Raw genomic sequence first — 21,900 nt, forward strand, 5'->3', positions numbered from 1 at the left:
CAAAGGGAAAATGAAGTAAGTTGAAATTTGCTGGAAGCAAACAAATTATTCTTTTTTCCTAGGTGAATTTGTGAATTCAGTTCAGAAGTCTATCTCAGGATTTGTTAGCTATATTAGATCAGTGTCATCATTTGGGCACTTGGTCATGCAAGTGGACTCCAAAGCCACACAGAAGACGGACAAACCATTGAAACAGGTCAGTGCTATCACTAATCAAATCTCAGCATATGAAAATAATCAGGCAAAGATAATAACTGTGATATTTGATCATTTTCAAGGTATAATTTGCTTATTGAAACACCTGTTAAGGTGTGTAGATTGTCCCAGTGGTGTGTACCAAAGTTATCATCTTTGTGAGCTTTGCTACTCCAAGTCACCAACTGATTAAAAACAAACTTTAATTTGTTTTAGTGACTATTTCAACACATTTAAAAGCCCTAGAAAGATGGCTGCTATAATTTTATGACTGGACTTAGCAGTAACTTTCCTTAAGCTTCTCAGAAGTGAGAATCAAATAGATAAGCAATGCCTCATGTTCCTACTGATAGAACAACGGTTGTGTCATGAACTGCCACAGAAAATGATTGTTTCCAACACAATCTACACAATAACAATAAAATTGCAACCTATTCCCATCCTGTAAGAAGATGAGTTCAGGATTTTCCACCTAACATCTGAGATGGGCTGTACATTGTTGTGTACTTGTAATGCAAGCCTTTGTCTTAATGACACCTATTTCATCATTCCAACGCACCTTGTGAAACTTCGCTTCCACAGTGCTGAATGGAACTGCTGTTCATAGAACAAAGAACATTACAGAGCAGTGCAGGCCCTTCAGCCCTTGATGTTGCACCGACCTGTGAAACCAATCTGAAGCCCATCTAGCCTACACTATTCCATTATCATCCATATGTTTATCCAATGACAATTTAAATGCCCTTAAAGTTGGCGGGTCAACTACTGTTGCAGGCAGGGCATTCCACACCCTTACTACTCTGAGTAAAGAACCTAGCTCTGACATCTGTCCTATGTCTATCACTCCCTAAATTTAAAGCTATGTGCCCTCATGCTACCCGTCTCCATCCATGGAAAAAGGCTGTCACTGTCCACCCAATCTAATCCTCTGATCATCTTGTATGTCTCTATTAAGTGACCTCTTGACTTTCTTCTCTCTAATGAAAACAGCCTCAAGTCCCTCAGCCTTTCCTCCATACCAGGCACCATCCTGGTAAATCTCCTCTGCACCCTTTCCAATGCCTCCACATCCTTCCAATAATGCGGTGACCAGAACTGTACACAATACTCCAAGTGCGGCTGCACCAGAGTTTTGTACAGCTGCCACATGACTTCATGGCTCCGAAACGCAATCCCTCTACCAGTAAAACGTAACACACTGTACATCTTCATAACAACCCTATCAACCTGGGTGGCAACTTTCAGGGATCTATGCACATGGACACAGAGATCTCTCCGCTCATCCACAATACCAAGAATTTTACCATTAGCCAGTACTCTGTATTCCTGTTACTCCTTCCAAAGTGAATCACCTCACACTTTTCTGCATTAAACTCCATTTGCCACCTCTCAGCCCAGCTCTGCAGCTTATCTATGTCCCTCTGCAGCCTGCAACATCCTTCCGTACAATCCACAATTCCACTGACTTTAGTGTCATCCGCAAATTTACTAACTCATCCTTCTACGCCCTCATCCAGGTCATTTATAAAAATGACAAACGGCAGCGGTCCCAAAACAGATCCTTGCAGTACACCACTCGTAACTGAACTACAGGATGAATATTTCCCATCAACCACCAGAATTCGCAGTAAAATCAGGGGCTGACTCTGATTCTTTCAAGATCTACTGACAGTATCAAACTCTAACTCAGAGTCGTAGAGTTATAAAGTACAGAAACAGGCTCTTAGGTCTAACTTGTCCATGCTGACAAGATATTCTAAACCGATTTAGTCCTATTTGCCAGCATTTGGCCCATATCCTTCTAAACCCTTCCGATTGAAATACCCGACCAAATGCCTCTTAATTGTTGCATCTGTAACTGCCTCCACTACTTCCTCTGGCAGTTTGTTCTATATATGCACCACCCTCTGCATGAAAATGTTTTTCCTCAGATCCCTTTTAAATCTTTGCCCTTTCACCTTAAAGCTATGCCCTCTAGTTTTGGACTCCCCTATCCTGGGCAAAAGACCTTGGCTGTTCATTCTATCCACCCTGCCCCTGATTTTATAAACTTGTATAAGGTCACCCCTCAGCATCTGAAGACGCAAGAAGAAAAGACCTAGCATATTTAGCATCTCCCGAAACCTCAAACTTTCCAATCCCTGCAACATCCTTGTAAAATCTTTTCTGAACCCTTTCAAGTTTAACAACATCTTTCCAATAGTAGGGAGACCAGAACTGAACGCAGTATTCCAAAGTGGCCTAACCAATGTCCTGTACTGCCACAACATGACATCCCAACTCCAATACTGAATGCACTGACCAATAAAGGCAAGCATCTCAAACGCATTCTTAACCACCCTGTCTGTCTGCGACTCTAGGAACTGTGCACCCGCACTCCAAGGCCTCTTGGGTCCTACCATCAAATGTACAAGTCCTGTCCTGCTTTGCCATACCAAAATGCAACACCTCACATTTATCAAAATCAAACTCCATTTGTCTCTGCTCGGTCTATTGGCCTATGTGATCAAGATCCTGTCACCTTCTTCGCTGTTCACTACACTATCACTTTTGGCATTAACTGCAAACATTGTAACCATATCTCCTATACTTACATGCAAATTGTTTATATCAGTCGTGAAAAGCAGTGGACTCAGCACTGATCCTTGGGGCAGGCCAGTGGTCACTGGCCTCCTGTCTGAAAAGCAACCCTCCGCCACCACCCTCTGGCTCCTAACTTGGAGCCAGTTTTGTATCCAATTGGCTAACACCCCCTGGGTTCTGTGTGATCTAACCATGCTTATCAGTCTGCCATGCGGAACCTTGCTGCAAACGTTTATTGCTCTGCCTTTATAACTATTCTTTGTCGCTTCTTCAAAAAACTCAATCAAGCTAGTGAAATTCAATTTCCTATGCCCAAAACCATGTGGACGCTCCCTAATTTCCAAATGGATGTAAATTCTGTCAGAATCCCCTCCAGCAACTTAGCCACCGCTGACATCAGGTTTGCATGTCTACTGTTCCCTGGCTTTTCCTTACCACTCTCTTGTCCCTACTACTCTCTTGTACCGACCACTTTCTTGAATAATGGCACCACATTGGTCAACTGGTGACACCTCACCTGTGCTTATTGATGATAGAAATATCTCAGCAAGGAGCCCAGCAATCTCTTCCGTAGCTTCCCACAAAATTCCGGGATGCATCTAATCAGGTCCCAGGGTTTTCTCCATTAGTTTCAAAATAGTTATGGAAAAGGATAGACCTGATCCAATAGTTAAACAATAAATTGGGGTAAGGCTAATTTTGACGTAATTCAGCAAGAATTTTCAGAAGTTTATTTGGAGGGGCTATTCACAGGGAAAGGAACAGTTGGAAGGTGGGAGGCCTTTAAAAATGAGAGAGTTCAAACTGTATGTTAATGTTGGTGTTTGTGTTTTATGACAACCAGCACCACCTGTTCTGTAATTTGGACACTTGTCAAGATATCACTGTTTATTTCCCCAAGTTCTCTATCTTCAGTGTCCTTCTCCACAGTAAGTACTGACGCGAAATATTTGTTTAGTGTCTCGCCCATCTACTGTGGTTGCACACATAGATAGCGTTGTTGCTCTTTAAGTAGCCGTATTCTCTGCCTTGCTACTCTTGTTCACTTAATGTATTTGTAGAATCTCTTTGTATTCTCCTCAATCTATTTACCAAATATATCTCATGTTTCCTTTTTGCCCCCTGTTTTCCCTCTTAAGTATACTCATACTACCCTTATACTCTTCTCGGGATTCACTTGATCCCAGCTGTCTATACCTGTCATATGCCGCTTTCTTTATCTTCACCAAAGCCTTAATTTCTCGAGCCATCCAGCATTCTTTACACCTACCAGCCTTGCTCTTTGCACTAACAAGAACATACTATCACTGAACTCTCATTTCTTTTTTAAAGGGCTCCCACCTTCCAACTGTTCCTTTCCCTGGGAATAGCCCCTCCCAATAAACTTTTGAAAATTCTGCCTAATTACATCAGAATTAGCCTTACCCCAATTTAGTAGTTAACTATTAGATCAGGTCTATCCTTTTGATAACTATTTTGAAACTAATAGAATTATGATTTCTGGCCTCAAAGTACTTCCCTACGACACCCCGGTCATTTGACCTACATTAGAGAATGTCATGTTTTGCTCTTTCTTTGGTAGATACATCCATGTATTGAGTGAGAATATTTTTCTTTGAATCATAGAATTCTGACAGTGTGGAAGCTGTCCATTTGGTCAATCAAGTCCACACTGACCCTCCAAAGAGCATCCCATCCAGACCCACCTCCCTACCCTATCCCTGTAACCCTGCATTTTCTATGGCTAATCCACTGGCCAGCACATCCCTGGGCACAATAGGCAATTTAGGATGGCTAATCCACATAATCTGCACGTTTTTGGACTAAGGGAGGAAACCCATAGTTTAGTCTGTTTAGTCCGCTCTGCCATTCATTAAAATCATGACTAATTTGATAATTCTTACCTCCCTTTCCTGCCTTATCCCATAACCTGTGATTCCTTATTGATTAGAAATCTGCATTTCTGAGCCTTGAATGTCCTCAATAAGCCAACTTCTACAGCCCTCTGCATTCAAGAATTCCACAGATTCATTACCTTCTGAGAGAATAGAAGTACCCCCATCTCTGTTACCGTGGGTGATTTACTCTGAGGTTCTGCTTACTGGACCTACATTGTCCCACAAGGGGAGGCAATCTTTCAGTATCTAGCCTGTCAAGCACCCTAAGAATCTTATGTTTTAAGAAGTTTACACGTCACTGTCGAAAATGCTGACGACAGGCTCAGTATACTCAACCTTACCTCAGAAAAAAATTCTTCCTGTGATCAACCAAGTAAACATTTTCTGGACTGTCTGCAATGTCAGTATGTCTTTCCTTAGAAATCAGCCAAAAAGTATTGATAAACTGGTATCCCTGTGTTGTTTCATACTTGGGCTGTTGCTGGTTGATTAACTTCTTTATCCATTTTTTAAATTAATTGATGAGCATTGCTGGTTGGGCCAACATTTCTCGGCCATCCCAAGATATCCTTGAGAAGTTGGTGCTCAGCTGCACACTTGAACTGCTGCAGTCCGTTTGCTTTACTTATGCTGTTAGGAAGGACTTCCAGGATTTTGCTGTAGTGACACAGGCAACAGTGATATATCTCCAAGTAACTTGAAGGAGAAATTACAGGTGGTGGCGTTCCCACGTATTTGCTGTCATTGAACATAGAACATAGAACATAACAGCACAGTACAGGCCCTTCGGCCCTCGATGTTGTTCCGACCTGTCATACCGATCTCAAGCCCATCTAACCTACACTATTCCATGTACATCCATATGCTTATCCAATGACAACTTAAATGGACCTAAAGTTGGCGAATCTACTACCGTTGCAGGCAAAGCGTTCCATTGCCTTCCTACTCTCTGAGTAAAGAAACCGCCTCTCCTTACTCTTCTCGGTGCTAAGTGGTCGTGCATTTGGAAGATGCTGTCTAAGGAGATTGTTGAATTTCTCCTGTGAATTTTGGAGCAGCATGGCGGCTCAGTGGTTAACACTGCTGCCTCGCAGTCCCAGGGACCTGAGTTCAATTCCGCCCTCGGACAACTGTGTGGAGTTTGTACATTGCCCCTGTGTCTGGGTGGGTTTCCTGCAGGTGCTCTGGTTTGTTCCCACAGTCCAAAGATGTGCCAAATGTGTGAATTGGCTATGCTAAATTGTTCCATATCGTTCAGGGATGTGCAGGGTTGGTGGGTTAGCCATGGGGAATGCAGGGTTACAGGGATAGATTAGGGGATGGATCTGGGTGGAATGCTGTTCAAAGTGTTGGTGTGGACTCGATGGGCCGAACAGCCTGCTCCCACACTGTAGAGATTCTATAATCTTGTAGGTGGTATATACTGCTGTACTGAGTGTTGATGGTGGAGGGACTAAGTATTTTTGTATATGGTGCCAATCAAACAGGAGTCTTTGCCCTGGAAGGCTTCAAGCTTCTTGAGTGGTTTTGGAGCTGCACTAATTCAGGCAACTGGATAGTATTTCATCACAATCCTAATTAATTCCTTTTAGATGATAGACAGGCTTTAGGAAGTTAGTATGTGAGTTACTCACAGCTGGATTCTTAGCCTCTGACCTGCTGTTGGAGCCACAGAATTTATATTAGCTAATCAGTTTCTGATCATGGTAACTCCAGGATATTGATGGTGGATGGGGGGCGGTGCGGGGATTCAGTGATGGTAACACCATTGAATATCAAGGGGCAGTGGTTAGATTCTGTCTTGTTGGAAGTGGACATTGCCTGATACTTGGATGGTACTGATGTTGCTTGCCACTTGTCAGCCCAATCCTAGATATTGATGAAATCTTGCTGCATCTAGACATGGAATGCCTCAGTCCCTGAAGAGTCACAAATGGTATTGAACGTTGTGCAATCACAGTGGTAATTGGCCAGAATGGATTTGTCCTACGTATAATTTACAAGACATAACTGAGCAATTTTTGACATTGTTGGATAGATGCCAGTGTTGTAGCTATACTGGAACATATTGGCCTTGGGCGCAATATGTTCTGGAGCATAAGTCTTCAGTTCTTTCCCCAGAATTTTATCAAGGCTCATAGTCTTTGGAGTATACAGTGCCACCGACCATTTCTTGATATCATACGGAGTTAACCAATTTAATTGAACGCTGGAGTCTGTGATGTTGGGGATCTCTGGTGGAGGCTGAGATGGGTGGTCTATGTGCCACTTATGGCTGAAGATTGTTGTGAATGCTACAGTCTCATCTTTTGCATAGATGTACTGGGCATCACGTTATTGAGGATGGGGATATTTGTGGAATCACCTTCTTGCATGAGTTACTTTGTTGTCTACCATTGTTCAAAGCAGATGTAACAGGACTGCAGAGCTTAGATTTGATCCGTTTTTTGTGGGATCTCATAGCTTTGGCTAGCACTTAGTTCTTACACTGGGGGAATTTTTTCCATGAGAATAATGAAATTGTGGAATTCTTGAATGCAGAAGGCCGTAGAGATTAGCTTGTTAAGGACATTCAAGGTTGAGATAGGCAGATTTCTAATCAATAAGCAATCACGGGTTATGGGATAACGCAGGAAAGTGGAGGTCACTTCCAGTGTGTTAGTCGATGTCAGGGGTACAATTTCATTTCTTCTCTGAAACTTTAACAACTTTTCGTTGATACAGTTGAATGGCTTGCTGTGTTATTAGATAGAACATAGAACATAGAACATAGAACATTACAGCACAGTACAGGCCCCTCGGCCCCCAACGTTGCGCCGACCTGCCATACCAATCTGAAGCCCATCTAACCTACACTATTCCATGTATGTCCGTATGCTTGTCCAATGACGACTTAAATGTACTTAAGGTTGGCAAATCTACCACCGATTCTAAGATTTTGAATATGAAGTTTTTATTGAAACCATTTGTAAACTCAGTTTGTTTAGTGACTCCTCAAGAGGTCATTATGTTAAAACAGGTAACAAGCATAATCTGAAGAGTGTCTGCTAGTATATTGAGAGCAACTAGAGAGAGTAGGCCGTACCTTAAAGATCAAAGAGGTTGTCTTTATGTTGAGCCTCAAGAGATGAAAGAGATATTAAATGAATATTTTGCATCAGATTTCACTGTGAAGAAAAGAAATGGAGGCTGGAGAACTCAGAGATAAATATTGATGTGTTGAAAACAGTTTACATTACAGGAAACGAAGTGTGGAAGTTTTGGAAATATAAATGTGGATAAATCTCCAGGGCCTTAGCTAGTAGAGGACACCTCAGAGTCAGTCACATTGCTGTGGATCTGGAGTCACATGTAGGTCATACCAGACAACACAGCAGATTTCCTTCTGTAAAGAACATTAGTAAATCTGTTGGGGCAATCTAAATACTTTAACAATCATTAGACTATTACTTCCAGATTTTTAAAAATTTAAATCACATTGCATCATCTGCCTTGGTGGGATTTGAACCCAGCTCCCCAGAACATTACCTAGGTACCTGGATTACTAATCCAGGGAAAGTACCTTAAAGTTATCACAGACTCTGTGCCTGAGTTGTGAAGTACCTGCCGGCCTCCGTCTAAGAGCAGGGGAAATAAATTCTACTTCTGATTTAACTTTTCCACAATGTTGCTGTGGTCCTTGCAAGCAAACAGAAGGATTGGAGAAGCACTCGGCCAGTGTTTTAAAAAGGGAAAAATAAATGCAAATCAGATCACAAAGAGGTGACCAGAGTAAGGAGCAAGATTTGTTTTAAAACTTGGCAATCTGTTCTCTCTATGTCAGGCTTAGATTTGATTGCAAAGGGCTGCTGTCTCACTCCAGTCTAGCTACTCCACACACTGCAAAAGGATCTCTCTGTTCTGTATTACTGCATCATGTCTGCTCCTCAGTAAAGATAAGGCTGGCTATCTGATAGAAGTCAGAACGAATGATGGATGCAGCACTATTCTAAATGTTTTTTACCTGTACTTATTGTGCACTCAGTTTTTTTTGATTTGGTGAGTGAGATTCTCAGATACATAATTACCACGGTATTCCAATGGCTTGCCTGCAATGTTTAAAATTCCTACAGTGTGGAAACAGACCATTTTCATATTAACTCTCTGAAGAGCGTTTCCCTCCTTCCCCCCCCCCCCCCCCCCACCCCCACACCAGACACTTCACCCTTACTCTGCCCCTGTAGCCCTGCATTTCCCATGGCTAATGCACCTAACCTAACTGTCCCTGGACACTATGGGCAATTTAGCATAGCCAATTCACTTAAACTGCAGAGCTTTGGACTCCTGGAGGAAAACGGAACAGCCAGAGGAAACCCAAGCAGGCAAACTCCACATAGACAATATATCAGTGTTTCCAGTAAATGAGCAGTTTCTTTGTTTTTCTGTTGGCCTGGCTATGGGCTTTATTCTTTAATAGCTCCAGATTTATTCTGTTGAATCTTTGCATTTTCAATGGGCTTTGAATTGCAGATTTAAGAGAAGTATTCAAATGTGGGAAGAAAATGGTGATGCAGAGATATAGATAGCCTGAGGCATCCCTGTTAAGTATCAGTCTTCACCTTTGGAATGAGACTGAGATTAGCTTATTTTTAGTACAAATAGCATATTTAAAGTTGTAGGATTAACCTCTATGTATATCTGGGGATGAGTGGCTCATGATTCATTACTTATCTATACTGAATGGCATCATCTCAGTTGCTGTACACTCATAGCAATTCCTGATCCTCCATTGTAGCTGGAGAAGTGCAAATTGACTGTGAACATGTTGTCATTTACGATGCCTTCATTGTCTAATATCCTGCGAAAATTCATGTTTCAGACTCTGGCACAATGAAATGTCCAATGCAATTTACTACAAAGAAGAGGGAAGAAAAATAAGGAGAAATTATGTAGGGGAGGTGATGACCTAGCTGGACTGTTAATCTGGAGACCCAGGGAACGTTCTGGGAAGTGGGGTTCGATTCCCGCCATGGCAGATGGTAGAATTTGAATTTTTTAAAAAATCTTGAATTAAGAGTCTAGTGATGACCATAAATCCATTGCTGATTGTCAGAAAAACCCATCTGGTTCACTAATATCTTTTTGGGAAGGAAACTGCATCCTTACCTCGTCTGGCCTGTATGTGACTCCAGACCCACAACAATGTGGCTGACTCTTAATCAGCCTCTGGGCACTCAGGAATGGGCACTATATGCATGCCTAGCCAGTGACACCTTATGTTAATGAATTAAAAAGAATTGCTCCAGTCATTAACAATATAGCAGCCCCTCTACAATGAGAGAGCACTTGCCAACCAAACCAGCGCACTCCTATCAAAATATGACTGTTGTTTTCCTTTTACTTTGGCATTCTTACAAATTGTCCTGATGCATACAAGACAAAAAGCTTCGACAAAATGTGTTGAAGTTGGTACTATTGAACGACTACAAACTAAACGGTTCAAGCAGAAGAGTGTAAAACATGGAGAACTGGAGGGTTGCATACATAGTGAATTATGACAATCTTTGAAGATGGCACAGCAGGTTGATATGGTTTTTATATTAAAACAGGATATTGCATGAGGCTATGAGCTTTATAAGGAGAGGAACAGAGTACAGAATCTTTGAAGATTGTATTAATCTCCAGTTAGGCAATTATGTGGAAAGGCCAGAGAAGTTGGATTGACTCTCTTGCAGAAGAAAAGTGTAAGGAGATGACTTATGAGAGGTGTTCAGATTGAGAGGGGATTTGATAGCTGAGGAAGTTTTTTGAGTGGGAGGAATGTCCAGGGATTGCAGATTCAGAATAGTTCTGAGCTGAATTAGAGGGTAGATAAGATTTTTTTTATTGTGCGATGATTCATTATGATGTGGAACACCCTATTAATGAAGACAGAATGAAGTAGTGCTAACATTTCCTAACCAGAAAGAAGGAAAGATTTCCCACTAATCAGTACTATACATCATTGGGATAGATGTAGCTCTCTTCCATTTACTGAACTTTGCTAGGGAAATCCCATTTTCATTGGAGCACATTAAAATGGCTTGTTGTGAGTTTAATTTGTCCTAGTTTGTATCTACAAATACTTTGTGTCAGTATGCACCAAAGAGAAGGAATTGGCAGAGGATGATCTTAGGGAAGGGAGTGTCGAATTTCTAAGCCAAGTTGCTATTAAGTGGGAAGAAGTATTGGGCCCCTTAAAAAGTATCAAAGTAGATAATTCCCCAGGTCCTGATGGGAACTGTCCCAGAATTTGAAGAGGGCAAGAGAACAAATTGCTGAAGCATTGGCAGACATCTTTGTACATCTTTGGCCACAAATGATGTCCCAGAGGACTGGAGAATAGCCAATGTTGTCCCATTGTTTAAGAAGGGTAGCAGAGATAATCCGAAAAAACAGGCCTGTGAGCCTCATGTCGTTCGTAGGGAAGTTATTGGAAAAGATTCTCAGGGAAAAGATCCAAAAGTATTTCATGGAATCATCAAATCTGTACATTGTGGAAACAGGTCTTTTGGCCTAATCTATACATCCCTGAACATGATGGGCAATTTAGCATGGCCAATCCACCCATCCTGCCCATCTTTGGACTGTGGGAGGAAACCTGAGCACCTGGTGGAAATGCATACAGACATGGGGAGAATGTGCAAAATCCACACAGGCTGGAATTGAACTTGGGTCTCTGGTGCTGTGAGGCAGCAGTGCTAACCACCGAGCCACCATGCTGTTTAGAAGCAAATATACTTATTAGCAATAGATAGCATGGTTTTATGCTGGGGTGTTTTGCTTCTTTGGAGGAGGTAATGAAGATGATCGATGGGCAAAAAGCCATTGATGTTGTTGACATGGACTTCATTCAAGACTTTGACAAAATCCCTCATGGCAGATTGGTACAAAAGATAAAGTCACATGGTATCCAGGGTGAGTTGACAAGTTGAATACAGAACTGGCTAAGCTATAAGAGACAGAGGGTAGCAGTGGAAGGATGCTTTTTGGAATGCAGTGTTGTGACTAATGGAGTTCCACAGGGATCTGTGCTGGGACCTCTGCAGTTCATGGTCTACATAAATGATTTGCAGGGAAATGTGGCTGGTCTAATTAGTACATTTGTCAGACAACATAAAGATTGTGGGGCGGCGGGTAGTGAGGAGGATTGTCAGAGGATATAAATCAGATGAAGATATGGGCAGAAAGATGACAGATTGAGTTTAATCTAGGCAAATGAAAAGTAATGCATTTTGGAAGGTCAAGTATAGGTGAAAATTATGCAGCGAATGGCAGAATCCTTAGGATTATTGAAGCATAGAAACCCTGCAGTGCGGAATCAGGCCATTTGGCCCAACAGGTCCACACCGCCCCTCGGAAGAGCATCCTACCCAGCCCCATTACCCTAACCCTGCATTTCCCATGTCTAACACACCTAATCTAAGCATCCCTGGGCACCATGGGAAATTTAGCATGGCCAATCCACCTACCCTGCTCATCTTTGGACTATGGGAGAAACTCAGAGCACCTGGAGGAAACTTATGCAAATGCAGGCAGAATGTGCAAACTCCCTGCAGACAGTCGCCCGAGGCTGGAATCAAACCCTGGTCCCTGGCGCTATGAGGCAGCAGTGCTAACCACTGAGCCACCATGCCTGTATTGATATCTGGATGTGCAAGTCCACAGGTCACAGAAGGTGGCAATGCAGGTAGATAAGGTAGTAAAAAATGCTTGCCTGCATTGGAAGGGGCATTGAGTATAAAGATAGGCCAGTTATGCCACAGCTTTATAGAACTTTAATTAAACCACACTTGGAATATTGTGTATGTTTCTGGACACCACACTACCAGAAGGATGTGGATGTTTTCGAGAGGGTACAGAAAATGTTTACCAGGATGCTGCCTGGTCTGGGATTTTAGCTATGAAGAAAGGTTGGATAGACTGGGTTTGTTTTCGCTGGAGGGCAGGAGATTGAGGTGCAACGTGGTGGATGTTTATAAGCCAGAGAGTGGTGGGCTTGTGGAGTTCATTGCCACGGAGTGTAGTGGAGGCCAGGATGTTGGATGCCTTCAAGGCAGAGATTGACAAATTCTTGATCTCAGAAGGAATCGACGGCTACAGGGAGAGGGCAGGGAAGTGGAGTTGAAATGCCCATCAGCTATGATTCAAATGGCAGAGTGGACTTGATGGGCCGAATGGCCTTACTTCCACTCCAGTGTCTTATGGTCTTATGATTGTGAATGGCATTGGTAGAATGTTGAGGATGAATCCTTTTCCCAGTTTGGAGGAGTTGGTTACTAGGGGACACAAGTTCAAGGGGTTAAAAGTGATATCTGAGGCATGTTTTTCACACAAAGGGTGGGAAGTACCTGGAAGGTGCTGGCAGAGCAGGCAGTGCAAGCAGACACAATAGCAGCATTCAAGAAGCACCAGGACAAACACATGAATAGTAAGGGAACAGAGGGATTTGGATCCTGTTGTGAAAACAGTTTTAGTATGGAATGGCAAAATGTGTCAGCGCAGACTTGGAGGGCCAAAGGGCTCCTGGCATCATATCAGCAGTCTGCAATCATGAAGTTCTCAGAAAGCCAATCGCCTTACTGATGCTCATATCCACAGCACAACTGATAATTGTAAATCAGTGCACTGTAGCACGATGATGTAACAATAGCAAGATTGCAAAACCACATTTACTGTCACAAGATGCTTCATAATAATATTAGCAATTAAGGTTTGATATATTCTGCAGGGAGAAGGGAGTGATCCAGCAATTCTGGTGCATGTTGGAACCAACAGAATAGTACAAGGAAATATTAAAATCCTATGATCCGACTCAGGATAGAACTGAGAAAACACAGGCTCAAAGGAAGTATTTTCAGGATGGCAACTTGTACTTAGTGAAGTGCCACAGGGATCATAATTATTTATAAAATATTTATTATTGACTTTGATGAGGAAAGTGAATGTGCTGTAACCAAGTTTGCTGTGCCACAAAAATTAGGTGGGAAGGCAAGTGGTGAGGATGGCCCAGAATCTGCAAAGAGATGCATACAGGTTCAATGAGTGAGAAAAAACAACTTGGCAGAAGGAATATATTGGGGGAGTGCTGTTTAAAAGAGATGTGCGAGGCAAGTCTTTCACACAAATACTCTGAGTGCCTGGAACTTGCTGCCACTGGAGGTGGTGGATGCAAACACAGCTTTTTTTCAAAACTCTGCAGTTGGAACTCTTTCTCTTTCCCTACCACCTCTGGAAAACACTCATGGTCATGCCCAGACAACAGTTCTTCTAACTTCAGAGATAATGGGAACTGCAGATGCTGGAAAATCCAAGATAATAAAGTGTGAAGCTGGATGAACACAGCAGGCCAAGCAGCATCTTAGGAGCACAAAAGCTGATGTTTCGGGCCTGGACCCTTCATCAGAGCTAAGTTCTTCTAACTTGCCATCCAACACCTTCTGCCTCCAAATTTTCACTTTCAAAAGATCATATGGAGGCTGAGGCATTAATGTGGAGTTATGAAGGGAAAAAATATTGGAGAGCATTACAATAGACAATCTGGTAAAAGTAGGTGGTGGAAACAGATTCAGTAGTAATTTTGGAAGGGTGTCAGATAAGTACTTCTAAAGGAGAGCATATTAAGACAAAAGGGAAAGAGTGAGGAGGCAGGACTAATTGGATAGGTCATTTAGAAAGGCAACATGAACTAACACGGTGTGAAGCTGGATGAACACAGCAGGCCAAGTAGCATCAGAGGAGCAGGAAAGCTTGACGTTTCTGAAGAAGGGTCCCGACCCAAAACGTCAAGCTTTCCTGCTCCTCTGATGCTGCTTGGCCTGCTGTGTTCATCCAGCTTCACACCATGTTATCTCAGATTCTCCAGCATCAGCAGTTCCTACTATCTCCAGGCAACGTGAACTGTATGGTTTCCTGTGATGTGCAGTGTTTTGAATCTAAGCTGTGAAAGACTGCCCAAGGAACTGTACACTCCAGCATCGAGAAAGGGCAGCTTTAGAAATTATGGAAATAATGGATAAAGCAGGTTCATGCTTTTAAGTACTTCTGATAGCTTTTAAGTACTTCTGCAGGCCTTCTCTTAGCTTTCCATGATCTGCTTTCAACATTGTTTTTGTTTTAAGTACATATAGCTTGTCGTTTGCTCTAAATATATTATGATAACTTAATTGCCTGAAGTTCTGGTTTTAATATCGTTGTCTTCGGACTATTGACAGTTGGGTTAACAACGTAGATTTATTTTTAGGCTTTTTTTTCCCCCCTTCCAACCAGGTTGCCTTCACTTCTTGGTTTTAAAAGTTGTGCGTTCAAGCCCCATTTTTGAGACTTGAACACATAATCTAAACTGAATTGCTATAGAGAGTGCACCAATGTCAAAAGTGCTATCTCTCTAATGAGGCATTAAACTGAGAAACCATTCTTTCTAGGCATGAAGAAAAATTCCCATGGCTTTATTCAGAAATTAACTGAATTTTTTTTTGAAGAATTTTTTGAAGAAGGGTCCGACCCGAAACATCAGCTTTCCTGCTCCTCTGATCCTCTGATAAAAGGCAGATGGGTTACGGTCAGGGGATGGAAAGGGAACCGGCAGGCAGTGCAGGGATCCCCGTGGCCATTCCCCTCAACAATATGTATACCGTTTTGGATACTGTTGGGGGGGACGACTTAGCAGGGGAAAGTAGTGGGGCACAGGTCTCTGGCACAGGGTCTGTCCCTGCTGCTCAGGGGGGAAAGGGGAAGAGGAGCAGAGTATTAGTCATTGGGGACTCCATAGTTAGGGGGACAGATAGGAGGTTCTGTGGGGACGAGAGAGACTCATGGTTGGTGTGTTGCCTCCCAGGTGCCAGAGTGCATGATGTCTCTGATCGTGTTTTTGGGATCCTTAAGGGGGAGGGGGAGCAGCCCCAAGTCGTGGTCCACATTGGCACCAACGACATAGGTAGGAAGAGAGACGGGGATTTAAGGCAGAAATTCAGGGAGCTAGGATGGAAGCTGAGAGCTAGGACGAACAGAGTTGTTGTCTCTGGTTTGTTGCCCGTGCCACATGTGAGTGAGGCGAGGAATAGGGAGAGAGAGGAGTTGAACACGTGGCTACAGGGATGGTGCAGGAGGGAGGGTTTTGGATTCTTGGATAATTGGGGCTCTTTCTGGGGTAGGTGGGACCTCTGCAAGCCAGATGGTCTTCACCTGAACCAGAGGGGTACCGATATCCTGGGGGGGAAATTTGCTAAGGCTATTCGGGTGGGTTTAAACAAATTCAGCAGAGGGATGGGCACCAAAATTGTAGTTCGACTATAGAAAAGGTTGAGAGCAGGGTGGTCCGAAATACAGTTTCAGGGACACAAGATGGCACCGGCAAGCAAGAAGTTGGTTTGAAGTGTGCTTACTTCAATGCCAGGAGTGTCCGGAATAAGGTGGGTGAACTTGCAGCATGGGTTAGTACCTGGGACTTGGATGTTGTGGCCATTTTGGAGACACGGATAGAGCAGGGACAGGAATGGTTGTTGCAGGTTCCGGGATTTAGATGTTTCAGTAAGAACAGAGAAGATGGTAAAAGGGGCGGAGGTGTGGCATTGTTGGTCAAGGACAATATTACAGTTGCAGAAAGGATGTCTGGGGACTCGTCAACTGAGGTAGTGTGGGCTGAGGTTAGAAACAGGAAAGAAGTCACCCTGTTGGGAGTTTTCTATAGGCCTCCGAATAGTTCTAGAGATGTAGAGGAAAGGATAGCGAAAATGATTCTCGACAGGAGTGAGAGAGACAGGGTAGTTGTCATGGGGGACTTCAACTTTCCAAATATTGACTGGGAACACTATAGTTCGAGTACAATAGATGGGTCAGTTTTGGTCCAGAGTGTGCAGGAGGGCTTCCTGACACAGTATGTAGATAGGCCAACAAGGGGCGAAGCCACATTAGATTTGGTACTGGGTAATGAGCCTGGCCAGGTGTTAGATTTGGAAGTAGGTGAGCACTTTGGTGATAGCGATCACAATTCTGTTATGTTCACTTTAGTGATGGAAAGGGCTAGGTGTATACCACTGGGCAAGAGTTATAGCTGGGGGAAAGGCAATAATGATGAGATTAGGCAAGATTTAGGGAGCATAGAATGGGGAAGGAAACTGCAGGGGATGGGCACATTAGAAATGTGGACCTTATTCAAGGAAAAGCTCCTGCGTGTCCCAGATAAATATGTACCTGTCAGGCAGGGAGGAAGCTGTAGAGTGCGGGAGCCGTGGTTTACGAAGGAGGTGGAATCTCTCTTCAAGAGGAAGAAGAAGGCTTATGTTAGGATGAGATCTGAAGGCTCAGTCAGGGCACTTGAGGGCTACGAGGTAGCCAGGAAAGACCTAAAGAGAGCTTAGAAGAGCCAGGAGGAGACATGAGAAGTTGTTGGCGGATAGGATCAGGGTAAACCCTAAGGCTTTCTCTAGGTATTTAAGGAATAAAAGAATGATGAAAGTAAGATTAGGCCCAATCAGAGATAGTAGTGGTAAGTTGTGTGTGGAGTCAGATGAGATAGGGGAAGCGCTAAATGAATATTTTTCGACAGTATTCACTCTAGAAAACGACAATGTTGTCGAGGAGAATACTGAGATACAGGCTACTAGACTAGACTAGGTGGGATTGAGGTTCACAAGGAAGAAGTATTAGAAATCCTTCAGAAGGTGAAGATAGATAAGTCCACTGGGCCGGTTGGGATTTATCCTGGGATCCTCTGGGAAGCCAGGGAGGAGATTGCCGAGCCTTTGGCATTGATCTTTAACTCGTCATTGTCATCTAGTGCCAGATGACTGGAGGATAGCAAATGTGGTTCCCCTGTTCAAGAAGGGGAGTAGAGACAACCCTGATAACTATAGACCAGTGAGCCTTACCTTAGTTGTTGGTGAAGTGTTGGAAAAGGTTATAAGGAACAGGATTTATAATCATCTGGAAAAGAATAAATTGATTAGGGATAGTCAGCATGGTTTGTGAAGGGAAGGTCATGCCTCACAAACCTTATTGAGTTCTTTGAGAAGGTGACCAAACAGGTAAATGAGAGTAAACTGGTTGATGTGCTGTATATGGATTTCAGCAAGGCGTTCGATAAGGTTCCCCACAATAGGCTATTGCACAGAATGCGGAGGAATGGAATTGTGGGAGATATAGCAGTTTGGATCGGAAATTGGCTTGCTGAAAGAAGACAGAGGGTGGTAGTTGATGGGAAATGTTCATCCTGGAGACCAGTTACTAGTGGTGTACCGCCAGGGTCGGTGTTGGGTCCACTGCTGTTTGTCATTTTTATAAATGACCTGGATGAGGGCGTAGAAGGATGGGTTAGTAAATTTGCAGACGACACTAAGGTCGGTGGAGTTGTGGATAGTGACAAAGGATGCTGTAGGTTGCAGAGAGACATAGATAAGCTGCAGAGCTGGGCTGAGAGGTGGCAAATGGAGTTTAAAGCAGACAAGTGTGAGGTGATGCACTTTGGTAGGAGTAACCAGAAGGCAAGTACAGGGCTAATGGTAAGATTCTTAGTAGTGTAGATGAGCAGATATATCTCGGTGTCCATGTACACAGACCCTTGACAGTTGCCACCCAGGTTGACAGGGCTGTTAAGAAGGCATACAGTGTTTTAGCTTTTATTAATACAGGGATCGAGTTCCGGAACCAAGAGGTTATGGTGAAGCTGTACAAAACTCTGGTGTGGCCGCACTTGGAGTATCGCATACAGTTCTGGTCACCGCATTATAAGAAGGATGTGGAAGCTTTGGAAAGAGTGCAGAGGAGATTTACGAGGATGTTGCCTGGTATGGAGGGAAGGTCTTACGAGGAAAGGCTGAGGGACTTGAGGCTGTTTTCATTAGAGAGAAGAAGGTTGAGAGGTGACTTAATTGAAACATATAAAATAATCAGAGGGTTAGATAGGGTGGATAGGGAGAGACTTTTTCCTAGGATGGTGACGGCGAGCACGAGGGGGCTTAACTTTAAATTGAGGGGTGAAAGATACAGAACAGATGTCAGAGGTAGTTTCTTTACTCAGAAAGTAGTAAGGGAATGGAACGCTTTGCCTGTGACGGTAGTAGATATGCCAACTTTAGGTACATTTAAGTCGTCATTGGACAAGCATGTGGACGTACATGGAATAGTGTAGGTTAGATGGGCTTGAGATCGGTATGACAGGTTGGCACAACATCGAGGGCCGAAGGGCCTGTACTGTGATGTAATGTTCTATGTTCTATGCTCCCTGGCCTGCTGTGTTCCTCCAGCTCCCCACTGTGTTATCTCTGACTCCAGCATCACCCGTTCTTACTATCTCTGAGTTTTTTTTAATGTTTAGTTCAGCACTTACCTCTTCACAGTTGCCACAAAAGCAGATAATATGATGTTTTAATTTCTTCCTGTTAGTGCAATTAGTTTGCATAAAATGGCTGCTACTTTTGGAGTCATCAACATTATGAGAAAGTTAAAAGGATACTGAAACAATTTCTTTGATATTACTTTCTTTGGTTTGTTTGGTGAGCAACTAATGTGAAATTTCAAGAACATAATGAAAAATCATGAACAAAGTTGCTGGAAAAGCTCAGCAGGTCTGGCAGCATCATTGGAGGAGAAAACAGAATTAACGTTTCAGGTCCGGTGACCCTTCCTCAGAACTGGTCACCAGACCCGAAACGCTAACTCTGTTTTCTCCTCCACAGATGCTGCCAGACCTGCTGAGCTTTTCCAGCTACTTTGTTTTAGTTCCTGATTTAAGGCTTCCGCAGTTCTTTTCGTTTGTATGAAAAATCATGAGGCTAAGGACAAGATGCATTTTTGGTCGGACAAAGAATACAGTGATACTGATTATCCAACAACTTGTACTTCAGTGGAGTATCTCTTCATCACAAGCTGCTGGCTAATTTTCTGTTAAGGTCAAGGTGCATTGATTTTATTGCACAAATCATGACTCAATGTGTCGGGAGGGAATGAGTACTGAACAAGGCGGAAAAAGATAACCGGCTATTTTATCATGCATGCAGCTATCTAGGATGTTTATTTCCTTGGTTGAAAACAATTATTTTAAGCATTAATGATGCATTTCCTTCTTTAAAGATTTTTTCCTCATCCCTGACTGACCTTTCTTATTGGGGTTCTGGTGAATCTTTACCAAAAACAGATCTAAAACAAGGTAAGCATATTTTGATAGGATGGTGTTGTATTGGTAGAGGTCAGATCTTCAATTTGCCTGCCAACAATCTCTCAGTATTTCTTTAATTCTTTTTCTCTCTCTCATATTTAAAGTTTGAGCCTGGAGTAATTAGATACCAGAGACGACCAACCAGTCTTCACGTCCTTTTAACAAATCATACAGAAGAGCCACATATCAAGAAACCTTTTAGTCCTCCGGCTGTTGTCATTTCTGATTATACATTTTTATGATTGAACAAGTTACATTCTGAAAATGTAAAATTTGGCCTGTGTTACTCATTGGCTCAATGTCTAGCTAGTTCTAGGACCCTTTTTGGCAACTTGCAGATTCTCGGCTTTGTCTGCTGCAGACTAGTTTTGCCTGTTCTAAAGTTTCATTTTCTTTCGCATGGGAATTAGAGTAGCATAGTTCACAGTCTCTAATTCTATACTTGGCCACTATCAGTAGTAGTTTTTGGGATTCCCTTGCACACTTGCCTAGCCCCACCTCCACGTTTGTCCCCAGGCAAACATGAATATCGTGCCCTTCTACCTTTTAGACTTATTGCTCCAATCTAATCCATTATTCCAATATGCTTCTGTTCAATGCTAATTCCTTCATTTTTGCTATTCTTAGTTTGTCATTTAGCCTAAACCCAAATTTTCTGCTTGTGCTGGAATGAATGAGGAGGAGCTTGGTCTTGACCTTCGGGCTGATGGACCATGTTTGGGGTCTGGGGCAGATACACAATACACAACAAAAGAACACACTCTGGCCCCCATTTGTGTTTTTTTTTGAGGAAAAACGTTACCCTTTTTAAATGTGAAGGGAGAATCATGGGGTCATAGAGTCATACAGCATGGAACAGACCCTTTGGTCTAACTAGTTCATGTCGAACATAATCCCAAACTAAACTAGTTCCACCTGACTGCTCCTGCCCATATCCCTCCAAATGTTTCCTATTCATATATCCTTCCAAATGTCTTTTAAATGTTGTAATTGTACCTGCCTCCACCACTTCATTAGGAAGTTCATTCCACACGTGAACCACCCTCTGTGTAAAAAATTTGCCTCTTTCGTCTTTTTTAAATCTCTCTCCTCTCACGTTAAAAATGTGCTCCCTAGTCTTGAAATTCCCCATCTTAGGGAAAAGACAACTATCATCAACTCTATCTATACCTCCTATTGTCTTTAAGGTCACCTCTCAACCTCACATGCTTCAGTGGAAAACTACCAGCCTATCCAGCCTTTCCTTATAATATCCTGGTAAATCTCTTATGAACAGTCTCCAGCTTAATAATATCTTTCCTATAAGTGGGCAACTAGAACTGGACACAGTATTCCAGTGGAGGCTTCACTAATGTCTAGAAGAACCTCAGCATGACTTTCCAACTCCTATACTCAAAGGACTGAGCAATGAAGGCAAGTGTTCCAAATACCTTTTTAACCATCCTGTGTATTTGTGATGCAAATGTTGACAGCCAGAAAGCTAATGAGAAGCTGCAGAGTGGGACACATAGAGAATGATATAGTGAAATTCTTGACTCTGATGAAACAATATGGGTATGTGTTTACTAAGCCGGAAATATCTTGGGAGACAGAAACACAGGCGATAGAGAAAGACATTGTAACCATTAACATGTTTGTCTTAAAAATGAGGCTATTGCAGAGTGTGTGGGATAGCACAGACTTACAAAATTGCCAACTAATGTGCCTTGGTTTTGTATAGTTGTGCTTATCAAGTTAAGGAATGTCAGAGATCCGAAGACCACATTTAGACACTCCTGTGACTAACGTTGGATTGCCAACTGAATCATTTTTGTTGCTTGGAGGTATCAGAACTTAAATAAAGGAGCCTAGTTAGTGGAGTGTTGGAGGTCAGTCATCTTAGCCGCAAAAACATTACTGCAGGAGTATCTCGTGATAGTGTTGTAGGCCCAACCAGCTTCCACTGCTTCATCAATAACCTTCCTTTCATTGTACATCCAGGAGTAGGGACATTACCTGATGATTACATTATTTAATGCTTCTTAGAAAATGAAAAAGTCATTGAATGCGTCT

The 21,900-nt window shown here is 42.7% G+C and overlaps 1 protein-coding gene across 1 annotated transcript in view; it reads left to right on the top strand.

Annotated features, from left to right (window-relative positions):
• Nucleotides 1-21,900, top strand: part of LOC125453895 (sentrin-specific protease 2) — a gene marked incomplete at its 5' end in the record, with an annotated part of 165,131 nt that overhangs the window by 61,422 nt on the left and 81,809 nt on the right. Inside the window, 2 exons of the mRNA XM_048534007.2 lie at nt 63-196; nt 19,764-19,839. Of these exons, the coding sequence (XP_048389964.2) occupies nt 63-196; nt 19,764-19,839 (210 nt within the window). The remainder of the gene's footprint in view (nt 1-62; nt 197-19,763; nt 19,840-21,900) is intronic.

This window comes from Stegostoma tigrinum, chromosome 7 (assembly GCF_030684315.1).
Source record: "Stegostoma tigrinum isolate sSteTig4 chromosome 7, sSteTig4.hap1, whole genome shotgun sequence".
Classification (NCBI taxonomy): Eukaryota; Metazoa; Chordata; class Chondrichthyes; order Orectolobiformes; family Stegostomatidae; genus Stegostoma; species Stegostoma tigrinum.